At 37.2% G+C, this 12,614-nt stretch overlaps 1 protein-coding gene across 1 annotated transcript in view; it reads left to right on the top strand.

Moving 5' to 3' along the window:
- Positions 1–8,789, top strand: part of LOC145782767 (WD repeat-containing protein 19-like) — a 34,604-nt gene extending 25,815 nt beyond the window's left edge. The window contains exons 25-27 of the mRNA XM_082594528.1: positions 4,422–4,572; positions 6,251–6,377; positions 6,997–8,789. Coding sequence (XP_082450654.1) covers positions 4,422–4,572; positions 6,251–6,377; positions 6,997–7,176 — 458 coding nt within the window. The 3' untranslated portion in view covers positions 7,177–8,789. The remainder of the gene's footprint in view (positions 1–4,421; positions 4,573–6,250; positions 6,378–6,996) is intronic.
- Positions 8,790–12,614: the final 3,825 nt, after the last annotated feature.

Genomic DNA, 12,614 nt, shown 5'->3' with positions numbered 1-12,614 from the left:
TATATACGGTCCACGACTTTAACCGCTGCAATTGGATGATGTTTTTTGCAAAGTTTCACTGAGCCAGCAAATACTGTTTTTGATCTTTCCTGTTGTCAACTTGCACTTCTGCTTACAAGGCATTGAAGGCAATGTTGCAACCTAGTTATCTTTGCTGCAGATGTTGGAAAACCTGAATGCACGTTTTAGTGACTGACTGCAACATGTGTAACTCGTACCAAAAAATTTAAAAAAGGGCACCATGTGGTCTTTAACAGTCAAGGTTAAGTCGAGCGGTTGTAATACACACCAACTTTAATCATTTGTCTTGCGCGAATCTCGGAGCTGTTTGTGGAAAAAAATATGTTTTGGAGGTTTTCATTGCAGGATTAGAAAAAGGTCACGTTTCCGACCATTGCGGCTTAAATTTCACGAGACTCAAAAAGTTAAATATACTTTTATTTCATTGTGCATGTGCAAGGCTCCAACTTTGTGCGAGCTGTGTTAGAAACCGTTATAAACGATCGAAAAAGATCAAAGGGTCGATACTCGTTGGCATGCATGGCTGTCATATTTTCCTCAGAAACAAGCAGTCGTCCTCAGTTATACCCGCTCTAAAACTCAAAATTTGTTTGATGTTCCGTGCTCAAAAGAAGAAAAAAAAGCAACAAATAAATAATTTCATCGACCAACTTTGTATGATTGCCACAAGTGAAAAATATGATGAACTGTATTCAATGTTATTGCGTTATCTTGACCCTTCATTATTGAACTTGCACATGATCAACCATTTCTATTTTGATATTATTACTAAGATAGATACACTGGATGCATATTATAAATTTCGCAAACTAACTTCACATAACTTTTCATTACTTTTTCCTTTGCGGTTCTATTTGTGCATAACTTTCACGCTTATACATACCAACTGCCCCACGTTTTGGTAATTAATCAATGGACAGGGGCGATGTTTTCCAGAAACATAATTCATCTAACTTTGGTTTCACAGGCAAACAGTTCAACTAATCTCATCTGAATTAAAACAAGCTAATTTTTCATCGCTACAGGCGCACCAATAATAATGAAGTCAATGAAGTGCACAGTGTTAAATAAACCAAACGCTGTAGCCTATGTTTTTATTCTGAAATGACAAACGCTGTCTGCACTGTTGCGTGAGGCCAACGTTTCAAAAGCTTGCATTTGTTGGTATATTTCAGAATAAATACTTTGTTGCGACAAAATTTCGCAAACTAAGTTCAAAGTTTCTTTACTTTGTTCAAATGAAAGATTCATATCCTTTGCAAACTCTGTGCTGAACTGGCACATTTTTGTATAGGCTACGTATTTGCTTTTACTAAAAGAATAAAAATTCAATTAATATTGAAAAATATTTAAAAATATTCAAAAACATAACAGTATCTTTACACGAACTTGACGAATAGACTGATCTCATCTGCATTCAACCAATTTTTATGTTCATCTAAATTTCATCTTCAAACTAAAACCGAATGGAATACAGTATTTCACCGCAGTTTCAGTGCATGAACATTGAACAATGACCATTGATTGATACTAAAGTGCATTGTTTAACTAAACACAAGATGTTTTCATAGCATCCGCAATCCGCATGCGACACCTCAATATTGCCTACAGCCCTACTCCATGAAATTACACGTAATATGTTACATGTAACTCTTCAGAGCTAATATGGGGTGTTACGCTTTTCTATGAAATCATTTTTCTGTGTTTGATTGTAAACAGCGGAAGTTCTGTGTAAGTTTAATTTAAGGCCAAACGCTTTCTTTGCTTTTTTGTATCGAAACACCTTATTTTTACATCTGATCATCGACTCCGAGGCATAGTGGGAAATCTTGGAAGAGAACTTAGGCTTTCAGCTTGCCAAAACAGCGACGAGTCACTTTTCTGTACAAATCAACAATACTTGTGCAATGTGCATTGCTTGTGCCTGGTAGTGGATAGTTCGCTCGCCCCACCCGAGTAGCCTCTGCCTCGCTTATCCTGACATCTCGATAGAGCAAATAAAGACAAGGGCAGACTCAGAGCTGTGATGAAACTATTCTAGTGATTTGCTTGCTTTGATATTTTCCTTTGTGCAGACTTTTTCTCTACGGTCGTTAAACAGTGTCATTTGACAACCTCAAAATTGCAAGTATCACCAACTCTCCAGGCAGCACAATAAGCACATCTGTCCTTTATACATTGATTCAACGTCTGCAGACGTAAAAAGGCCTGACTAGCTAGCTGGATCGGTCAAGAACATGCCAGTGACAAATTGCCGTTGATTTTGTTAAAATCAGCATTTGCTGCTGTGATGGTCTTGTTAAAGTTAACTGACTCTCGCCCCCCAATACGACAACAAGAACAAGCTCATTATTTTTCAACTTGGTCTTTCCATATTGATCGATCTGACATTAAAATCGATTTAATCGAAGCTGATTGTTCTCAATTTTTAGCCGTTGCCACCTGACAGTATTAGTTCCTATTTCCACATCTATTGGATTTAATTATAATTTGAAAACTTTGATCGCTTTTAATTGCTAAGAGAAGATCGCGCTTCATTTCTTTATGATTCATTGCACTGTTTCCTGACGTGAAAAGAAACATGAAATTTTTATATAAAGAATGGGATATCAATCTAAAAACCTGGCTGAAAATACCTATATTTTTTATCACTGATATTTCAACAATAAGCACCACGCAACTATAACACTGGCCAACAACTTTTTCTTTTGTTTAGCCAGATTTTGATAATAATCATCCATGTTGTTTGGGTCCGACAATTCCATGTAGGCGATATTTCTAAATGACTGCCACTGGTTCCTTTCTAAAGCTGACGTTTTGTTTTCTAATTTTATGGACTAAAGAATATTTCTACGCCGTTGCGCTATGAATATACACTTTATGTTTATACTTTTTCTTCTAAAACTTTTTGGAAACATTGCTGAAACATATTTAAGTTGAAAACTGCCTAATTTGAACATCTTTGTAATCCTTTGCTTTATGTTGATCAATGAAAACGAAATATTTGAACTACTGTGAAGGTTGTTGGCGTCAGAATCTATTTCAGTTTTTTGCCACATTGTTTCTTAGCTCTGTTATTTCACAGGGAATAATTTTCAAGTAAAAAAATCATTACCTTGAAATCCACTCACAACTCCCAATTAGGCTGCTATGTTTGATCAAGTATCATGTCTAACGATGTTTTTACTTTGCCATAACTCATTTTTTCTTTCGTATGAACAGAGTAGTCGATGCCAACTTACAGAAATTCCTTGCCGTTGTGAGGCAGTAGAACGGAATGAAATAAACAAACTCTAAAAACATGATAATGCAAATATCTCAGAAACTACTGACAATAAAGAAATTATCGACAGATTCGGATTCAGCGGCTGACAGCAAGTCAAGATACGTTCCAAACTGAACATGAAAAACATTTGTTTTCCGATGTAGATTTTAATCTGAATTTTCTATGATGATTGTTGTTGACGTTTATTTTTTCTACCTTGAATAAAAGCTTGAATCAAAAATTATTTGTTTCCTTTCCTCCCACGCTTATGCAGTTTCTCAATCTGGTAGATTTTTTACCTTTGTCAAGAAAAACAAGTGTGGTTTACCTAATATAACAATGAAACAACGACGTTGCAAGAAATTGAATCAATGCCAATATATGTTGTTATTGGGACGAGGGAAGAACGGCCAATGGTTATGCGTTGTCAACCTTTAAATCCTTCAACTTTTTGTTTTTGTTTATTTTCTGATTTTCTGTGGTATCTTTGATCAACAATTATTATCTCTTGTGACATTAATTCAACATCTCCCCACATCGTAACAACAGAAGGTAGAAAATGCTTCACTGGTAAGAAGAGTGGGTTTTGCAGTATCCTTTTACAACCCAGGTGCCCAGGTCAACCGAGTTGGTGGGTCAGCAGGGTTTTATTTGATCAAATATTGGTTTACTGGGCGCAGTTACAAAAGTAGTTCTTTTCTGCAGTGCTTCTGTGTCTGTATGAGATACAACCAAAAGGAAAATGTTGTAGCTTAGTTGCAACGTTGTCTCTTTGTTAAATGTTACATCACGGTTGCAGATGTTTATGAAGCATCAGGAAAAGCTCAAGGTACCCTCCACACAATACACACGTCAGTTGTAGGTTATTAGCAAAACCAGGACTTTTATGAACTTTTCAAGCAGAATTGTCGTTTTGTTCATTTTAAAACCGATTTTAATTCTTGGCTTTATCAATCAGGAAAATGAAATATTTACTGACAAATTCCTTTGCGTTGGCTTTATTAAGCGTCGTTTACTCTATTACAATGTAATATAATATACAATAAAACGTGTTTAAGTAAAGTGTCACGCGTGCGTCGAAATTAAGTCATCGGTTGATTTGCTGTTTGGGTCGTAACTTGACTTGTTTATTTAGACATCGTTGCTCTCCTGACATCAACAGTGGTCGAGTGCCAGAAAGCTGGGTTGAAGAATTCAAGCTTCAGTTATGCAGCAATGCTAATGAGGCCAGAGTACAGAAACAACATCGACCCAAAGTACAAACGAAACATCGAGCTCATCGTCAGGTTTGCGTTGTTATTGTTCGTTTGTATAGATGCTAAGTTTTCTTGTTTGACACTTTTGGCGTGTGACTTTTCTCGTTAACAGCCTGTAACGATTTCTTTATCGTTCATTAACACCACAGCTCTGTGGATTAAAAATCAAAAGAATACGAGCCGATCAATAATTTATTTAGTTTTTCCATTCTCGATACTTGTTTAGTGATATGGCACTTCTTGGACGAGATTCGTGCACACCCAGGAGACTCTGAAATGATTATCTCTTTTCAAGCAAAACTATCACATGATTTTGTTTTCATTTTTTATCGACTTTTCTATCAAGTATTATGCAAGCAGGAGTTCTATATATATCCGATCTTGGAACAAGTGGTTGTGTTAGTTGCGAGGAAAAGTCGATGTGCTTGATTAGTTTATGTATGATCGCATTGCGCCGTTTGCCATTTCATTTGTGTGTTTTTTTTTCGCATATTGCGACAGCATACCGTACACGGCAAGCACTGGTGCACCACAACCGACAACTAGATGCAGCATAAGGACATATAGTCATTAAGTGTCTTGTCAAGGCATTGCCGCGTGCTCTGGAGCGGTGTCGAACCGACATCCTTGCGAACATCGCACGGACGTTCTCACCACTCGGCCACGAAGGCGGCTTGAGTAGATTTAGTTTCCATAACAATTTCAATTCTAAACAGATTTCATGAGATGAAAATGCTGCTATTGTGCTACGACCAACATGAAATGACTATTTTTTTATAATGCAAAGTCCTGAAGTAAATGGAAAATGAAGCACAATCACTAATCATAGCAGTGAATTCAACAATGCCCACAAGAGTGTTCTTGTTTTCGGATGTAGCGCCACCTAGCGTTGTCAGTTTAGCCTAGAAGTGCTCGGTAGTGGGAGAACAAAAGCTATATTTTATTTTGTGGTAACCAGGCCAATGCTTGGTAAATGAGGATTTAATTTAAGTAGATAGAGAGGCAAGGAAGCCAATATTCATGTCCACCTTCAGGCATGCCATTATGTGTCCTGCTAAAGACACAACCGCGTGCCTTTGATGGGTGTCGAAGCAGCGTCCTTGCGACAACCACACATGCACTCCCACCACTTCTGCACGATAGCTGTGTAACAAATTATCCAAAAACAGTGCTGTTTGTCGGCAACTCTTTTGTCCCACTTCTTGAAGAGACTTATTATCTCCCAGGAAGTCCAGGAAGACCAGCCGAGAGATTATTAATGATGAACCTAAATCAAATGATCATCAATGATGATCCCAACTAAGGGTGAAACAGCCTGTTAAGGTTTTCAGTAAATAGTAACTGCATTTTGATGTTATTCGCTCTGCTTGGCATGACCACTTTTTGTAATACTGTGTTGATGATGATTATGTGCCTGATCTGATACAGACGTTGGCGATCATGGTCTTCCAAACTTTTCTTTTATTTGACATCCTTATAAAATTGGTAGTTTTGATTGTTGTGTTTGTGGCCCATTGGTTCAATCTGTTCAAATAACTTAATCTTTCCCAACCTCTGCTTCTTTTTTCTTGTGCCACGCATCATTAATGGAATTTATTGTTTTCTCATTATGTAGTTGACTTGTAATAGTGAAAGGCGAATAAGCAATCTCTCCCTGGAAAGGCAACTCCTGTGTCCCACTTTCTTGAAGAGACTTATTATCTTCCAGGAAGTCCGGTCGAGCTGAGGAGGAGGACGAGTCCACTTCTCCATGTCCTTATTGCGACTTTGATCTTGCGGATTCCGAACTCGTATGTCCCAACTGCAGGAACAACATCCCATACTGCATTGCTACTGTAAGTGAACGTGAACAGCATCATGTGTAGTGATTTCTACGTTGGTAATTGTTGAATTAAAATAGTGAAGCTGGTGGGTCACGTAAAAACTTTTCGGTATTTTTTTAAAGAATAACCACTTTTTACTTAAAATTTGATTTCTTTGATAACTATTTTTAGTCGCAGTCACTTGGAGCAGTTTTAAACTGCAATGCAATGTGAGGAATGTGGATGCGTGATACGTCAATTAAAATAATAATTATTATTATTTCTTTGCTCATCAAAGAAACTTTATCTGCCTGTGTTCATCTCAAGATAATCATAATAACCAATAAACAATAAATTACCGTTTAACCTTATGGTTTAACTAAGAACTTAAATATTTACATTGCATTTCAATTCTTTAGATTTCGTTTAAGTTGAAACGGGCTGTTTGTGTGTTGAGATTGCTTTGATGGTAATAATATCATTAATGCGAATTTTCTTTGATTGGCATTGGGCACTTTTTGTCGCGTTCATGCTATCTCTTTAATAACACAGACCATTTTAAAGATTGTCCTTTGAAATATTGAAAAATTAACGGATTAATTTGGAACCACAAATCAGAAGATAAATTTAATTTTTTTGTTTTCTCTCCCAGGGCCGGCACATCCTTCAAAACAACTTGACCTCGTGTCCGAAATGTGAATTTCCAGCAATTCACAGCGAATTTGAGAAGTTTCTTGATTTCGATAATGTATGTCCTATGTGCTCAGAGAAAGTGAATCCAGACGACTTGATGCGAGTTAAAAAACCAGAAAAATATTTGAACAAATCCTAATTATCTAATTATGTTAAAACCTGCAAGCGACGAGTGCTCAGCGTGAAAATCTCACCGCTCCAATTGTCTTTTCTGTCATGTTGGCGGTAACCAACGTCTGGTTTCGTCCCAGTTAGCAAATTAGTCATTTTTTACATTGATTCAACGTCTGAAGCTTTACTTCCGCGAGCAAAAGTTGTAACTTTTACATCAACGTCGTTGCGATGTTAAAACGGCAACGTGGTGGCGGCTACCAAGGGCTTTGCAGATAAGAACTAACCGCCCCTATTCGCCCGCCTAGTAAGCTTAATGTAGCAAATGGGCTCTATTTGCTAATGTTTTGCGTCAAAAACACGGCATAAACATGTTTTTAGTGGGTTTATTTCAGCTGCTTCTCTTTCTCGCGCAAACCTCTACTTGCGCCACTGAAGGCAAGTTTTATGCTCCTTTAACTCTTGCTGCTTGTAATAACCCGAGTTTCTTGGTAAGAAAAGAGGCATTTTAATTGAAATTATCGCCAACGCTAACAAAGGAGAATGTTTTATGTTATTTTAATATTTTTTGTACTAAAAGATATTTTCTGCCTTGTTTTTGTCACTCTTGGTTGACCTGACAGCTCCACCTCAAACGTTGGCTTTCATCCTAAAGCAAGTTTCTTCTAAAGCCAGTTGCATGTATCAAATGAGTAGATTTTATAAACTGAAAGTTATCACCTGGCAAAACTTCCAGTTTTTGACCCGAAAATACCTGAAAATCTATCGTCTGTTCATGCAGTTGTTGAAGTGATCGACTCCAGTAAAAACCTGACAAATCATTACTTGAAAAAAAGCAGTTTGTACTGTCTTTGTTTGTACGGTACGGGTATTTGTAATCTGCAGGCACTGCAGTGGATGAGGTTTATCAACCAATCAGAAGGTAAGATTTAAACCAGCTGATTGCAGTCATGTGACTCATGCACGTGATATTTTGAGCGTTTTTCTGATAGACAGTAAGTTAAATGAACGTTTCGCCGTCGACAGCGTGGCCTCGTGGTGTGAAGGTTAGGGTTAGTGAGGTAGTCATTTTAACAACTTGGCTCCTGCCATTTTTATTTTTTAATTTCTAAACAGGCTTGTGCGAGAACACTCACAATGCCATAGTTGGTTCATAGAGAAAATTATCCGATGTTGAAATGTCTACCGTTCAAAATACTCCATTTGTTGCAGCGACCCACAGATTACAAATACGCGTACGGTACACCTGGAATGTGAAGTGAGCAACTGTTCATGTCACCGTCGTGCTGTTCTGTACTTTGTTCTTAATTCACTGAAATGCGATCTTAACATTGTTTCAATGTTTAGTGCCATCGCAACAACGCTATCAGTGTGCCATTTCACGTTTTTAGTGATATGTTTATAATTCGTCGAAAAGCTGAGAAAACTTTGATTGGTCATGCTATTTTTTACAACGCTTTTCTTTCATATATTTGGTCGCTGACTGCACTGTGGGAATGAAAAAAATAGAGGATTTTTTAATATCTTATTTGTAAAAATGCATTTCACTAGCTTCAAGATTTCATATCTTTACCGTATTATAGAATTTATAAAATTTAGTTGAACTGTTTAGTATTTCTTTTGTAATATATCGTATTCTGCAACAAATGCTTGATGTTTTCTTTACTAGATATCGATCCAAAACACTGTGTAGACCTGGTTTGGATTGCTTAGTTTGCAACCGAATGGAAGGCTAGCTGACAACGTTGACAGAGGGTCTAGGGTTACTTTTGGACTCCGGCCCAAGATGACTCCTAAGATTGCGACGTGATTTGTCATAGAAACCAGGGTTAAATGAACCAATACTAGATGATTAGCCAATACTAGGCAATTATCGTAACTAGATGATTTGTTGATTGAGCAAACAGCTGATTAAGCACCTTAGCCTAATCTAAATACTAATATTTTAGTTTATGCACCAACGCTACTCCTGCAGTATAATTAGAATCGCATATTTTATTAATCCGTAAATGAATTTTGGGCAAATTAATTCTCAATGAACTAATCAAACAGTTACTTTAATCAGCCGTTTAAAAGATTCCGCTTTGGTTCATTCATCCTTAAATATTGAACTTGAAAATAGATTGGTAAATTACTGTAGCTTAATTCATATCTTGAAGCACCAGCCATAAATCTGGACTTGATATAAAGCTTGTGTATCAAACAGCAAACCGTATTTCTTAGAAGACTAAACATATAAAGATTGTAGGAATCTTTATCGAATTGAGTAAGATTTTTCAGAGAGCTTAATCCTGGCACTTCCGCATAGGTTACTTGTAGAGGCTTTGAACCACTCACGCAGATCCGGTCACCGAGTTTGACAGAGTAAAGTTTCTGCTTGTTGTTAAAATGTTGTCTGAATTATTCCATCCACTTTGTGTCTCAGAAAAGAATGCGTTTCGAAATCCTCAAGCCCACACCCCGAGAGTCGAACCATCGCTGCTTGATCTTGTGGTTTCCTTGTTCATAAAGTCGAGCACCTATCCAACTGAGTTGTTGGGATGGACTAAAGAGTGTCAAGATGTGACCCAAAAAAACTTAAACCAGCAGCTGTTGTGTTTGAAAGGACCCCATTTAAAATTCTATCAGTGGATTTTAATTCTAAATTTTAAATACAATTTCCAAACTACACAGTTGTGATCTTCCTAAAAAAAAGAATCAATCAAAGTTTATTTCCATATCCTACAGGGTAGCCTCATATTTGGTATGATGCACAACAGCAGCAAATATAACACTAGTTTGATTCATAGTAAAACCTCACCGCGGAGTCGCGCGGAGTTACCAAAATCAGTCGTGGGCTATTTCTAGTCTGCTTTCTGTGGAGGTATCAAGTCACTTTATGGAATGTTTATCTTTTGCGGCTAATTATGACGTAATCACAAAATTGCTAAATTAACCTGAAATCTTGCATTGCGATTTTGAACAGAATTGCTAGAATGTGGTTGTGATCTCATATCTACTACAATTTTACAGAAAAGGGTTAAATTGTGTCATAGGCTACTTGGCTAGTCTGCAGGTCAAAAGCTGAACTTTGTATAAGCTGCGCATTCTCCGTAAAATAAAACGTCTTTCACTAAAACGCCCTCGGGTATTCTTGTTAGTGGCAAACTGGTTATATGACAACCGTCAACTATCGAGTTGTTTGCACTATTATGCGCGAAATGGAGTGGACTATCACAAAAGGCGAGTCAGACTTAGGCCTACTGTGAACGCAAAAGCGGCTGACCACAGTACGGTAGGCCAGAACTTCTCAAAACACTGGAGTCCAGTGTCTTGAGAAGTTCTGGTCTGTCCAGTGACTGGAACAGGTTATAATTGCCATATCGCAGCATATTTAAAATAGGCCGACTAAAGTAGGTTACATTGGCTATGGCGAGAAAAGTTTGTTCATTTGAATATAAAAAATTAAGAAAAAAAAGTAGGCTATTTTGGCTATCAACACTTGTAACATCAAAGAAAAAATAGAAAAGTTAAAAGAAGTCTAAATAAGCTTTGTCTGATTAAAAAAGAAACAGTCTAGTTAACTTTTAAATAACACTTCTTTTTAATGTGATTATTCACTTAACCTACAGTAGGCCTACCCAAACACCCCATATCTTTGCTTTTGTAGTATAGGCTTAAGATTTATCTAAAGTAAAATTGTTTAAAATATCTTTCATTATGGCTACAAATATGAAATTCAGTGGATTCCTGAGAACATGCCTGCTTGTTACTCTTGTCATTGCCCCACTGTCACTATACGCTCACTGGAATCACATTGAGATTATTTCATCTTATACCAGCTCTGAATACAACACTGCATCTGGAGAAAAACTATTATTTGAATCGAATGAAATTAAGTTAATGGAAGACACTGTGAACAATAAACATAACGTTTTCAAACGATCTACTAAAAATGGTACCGGTAAGTTTACTGAATCAAAATGTAACTAAGTAGAATAGTCTGTGATATGGCCATATCTGAAACACATTTTTACGACAGTAACCTACAGGTTGATCATCTCTTTCCATTGCTTACCACTTCAGTCTTATTTCTCACACTTTTTCCCTAACCCATGTAAACAAAAAACAAATATAATTAATGTGTTGATCCACGCGGCCTGTTCTATGGTTTTTGTGGATGAAGTTAATTTTTTCCTTGTTTTATTACCAAATTGTCAAAATCAGTGACAAACCTATAGGAATGATACCAGTTTGATTGATTAAGAAAATCTTTATCCTCGGACTGATAAAGCTTCTTTGAGAACGTAATTCTGATGGTTGAGCATACTTGCAGAAGCTTTGAACCACCGACGAAGGCATGGTCACCGAGTTTGACAGAGTGAAGTTTTCAATTATTGTCTGTGAAATATTCAATCCACTATGGTTGCCGCGGAATGGAGAGCAGCAGTCCTTGAAATGTGGTGCTCAATGCACTTCATGACAACCGAACCAGCGCCGTTTAATCTTGTAGTTCGTTCAATCGGCACTGGTTCGACTCTTGGGGTGTGCGCTTGAGCAACGCATTTCAAGAATGGCTCTTCTTTCAGTGGAAACTTGTGGATGAAATTTTCCCACATCACTAGGCTAGGCTACTTTCATAACACACGAAGAAGAAGATTCACAGACAAATCACGTTTTCTTTCTTACTAGAATTTAGACTTTATCATAGTTGATTAGACCTCATATTTACAAACTATTTATGAAAATCATCAAGAACAGAATAAGCAGCAGTCTAAATGAAAACCAACCCCCTGAACAAGCAGCTTACAGACAAGGATTCTCTTGCATTGATCACCTGCATGCAGTTGGGCAGATCTTAGAGAAGATGAATGAATACCAACTACCCATATTTATGGCATTTGTTGATTATGAGAAGGCATTTGATTCCATCAAGCACTCCTCTGTTTTTAATGCAATTCAAGTTCATGGTATATCAGATAAAATAGTAAACATTATCAAAAATACATACACAAATGGCACTGCACAAATCAGAACCGAGAAATTAAGTGATAAAATAAAGATTCAGAAAGGGGTGCGCCAAGGTGACACTCTTTCACCTGTTATGTTTACAGCTGCAGTTGAAGAGATATTCAAGAGGCTGAAATCTGAGACTGGACTTGTCATTAATGGACAACTGCTGACCAATCTCAGATTTGCAGATGACATCATCCTTTTTGCACAGTCTGAATGTACTCTGCAACAATTGCTTGAGGAACTGAATCGAGAAGGGAAACGAGATGGAATGAAGATGAACAAGAAAAAGACAAAAATAATGTGTAACGAGATAGCAGGGAAACAACCAAGGACGGGTATTTTGATAGATGGAGAAAAAATAGAGGAGGTTGATCAATACAAATATCTAGGAAAAATGATAACGCCAGGAAACGACATGGAAACTGAGATCACCCAAAGGATAACATCAGGCTGGAGAAGATTTGGTCAATA

The sequence above is a fragment of the Aplidium turbinatum genome, chromosome 14, assembly GCF_918807975.1.
Source record: "Aplidium turbinatum chromosome 14, kaAplTurb1.1, whole genome shotgun sequence".
NCBI classification, from domain to species: Eukaryota; Metazoa; Chordata; class Ascidiacea; order Aplousobranchia; family Polyclinidae; genus Aplidium; species Aplidium turbinatum.
This window is presented reverse-complemented; position numbering and strand designations above follow the sequence as displayed.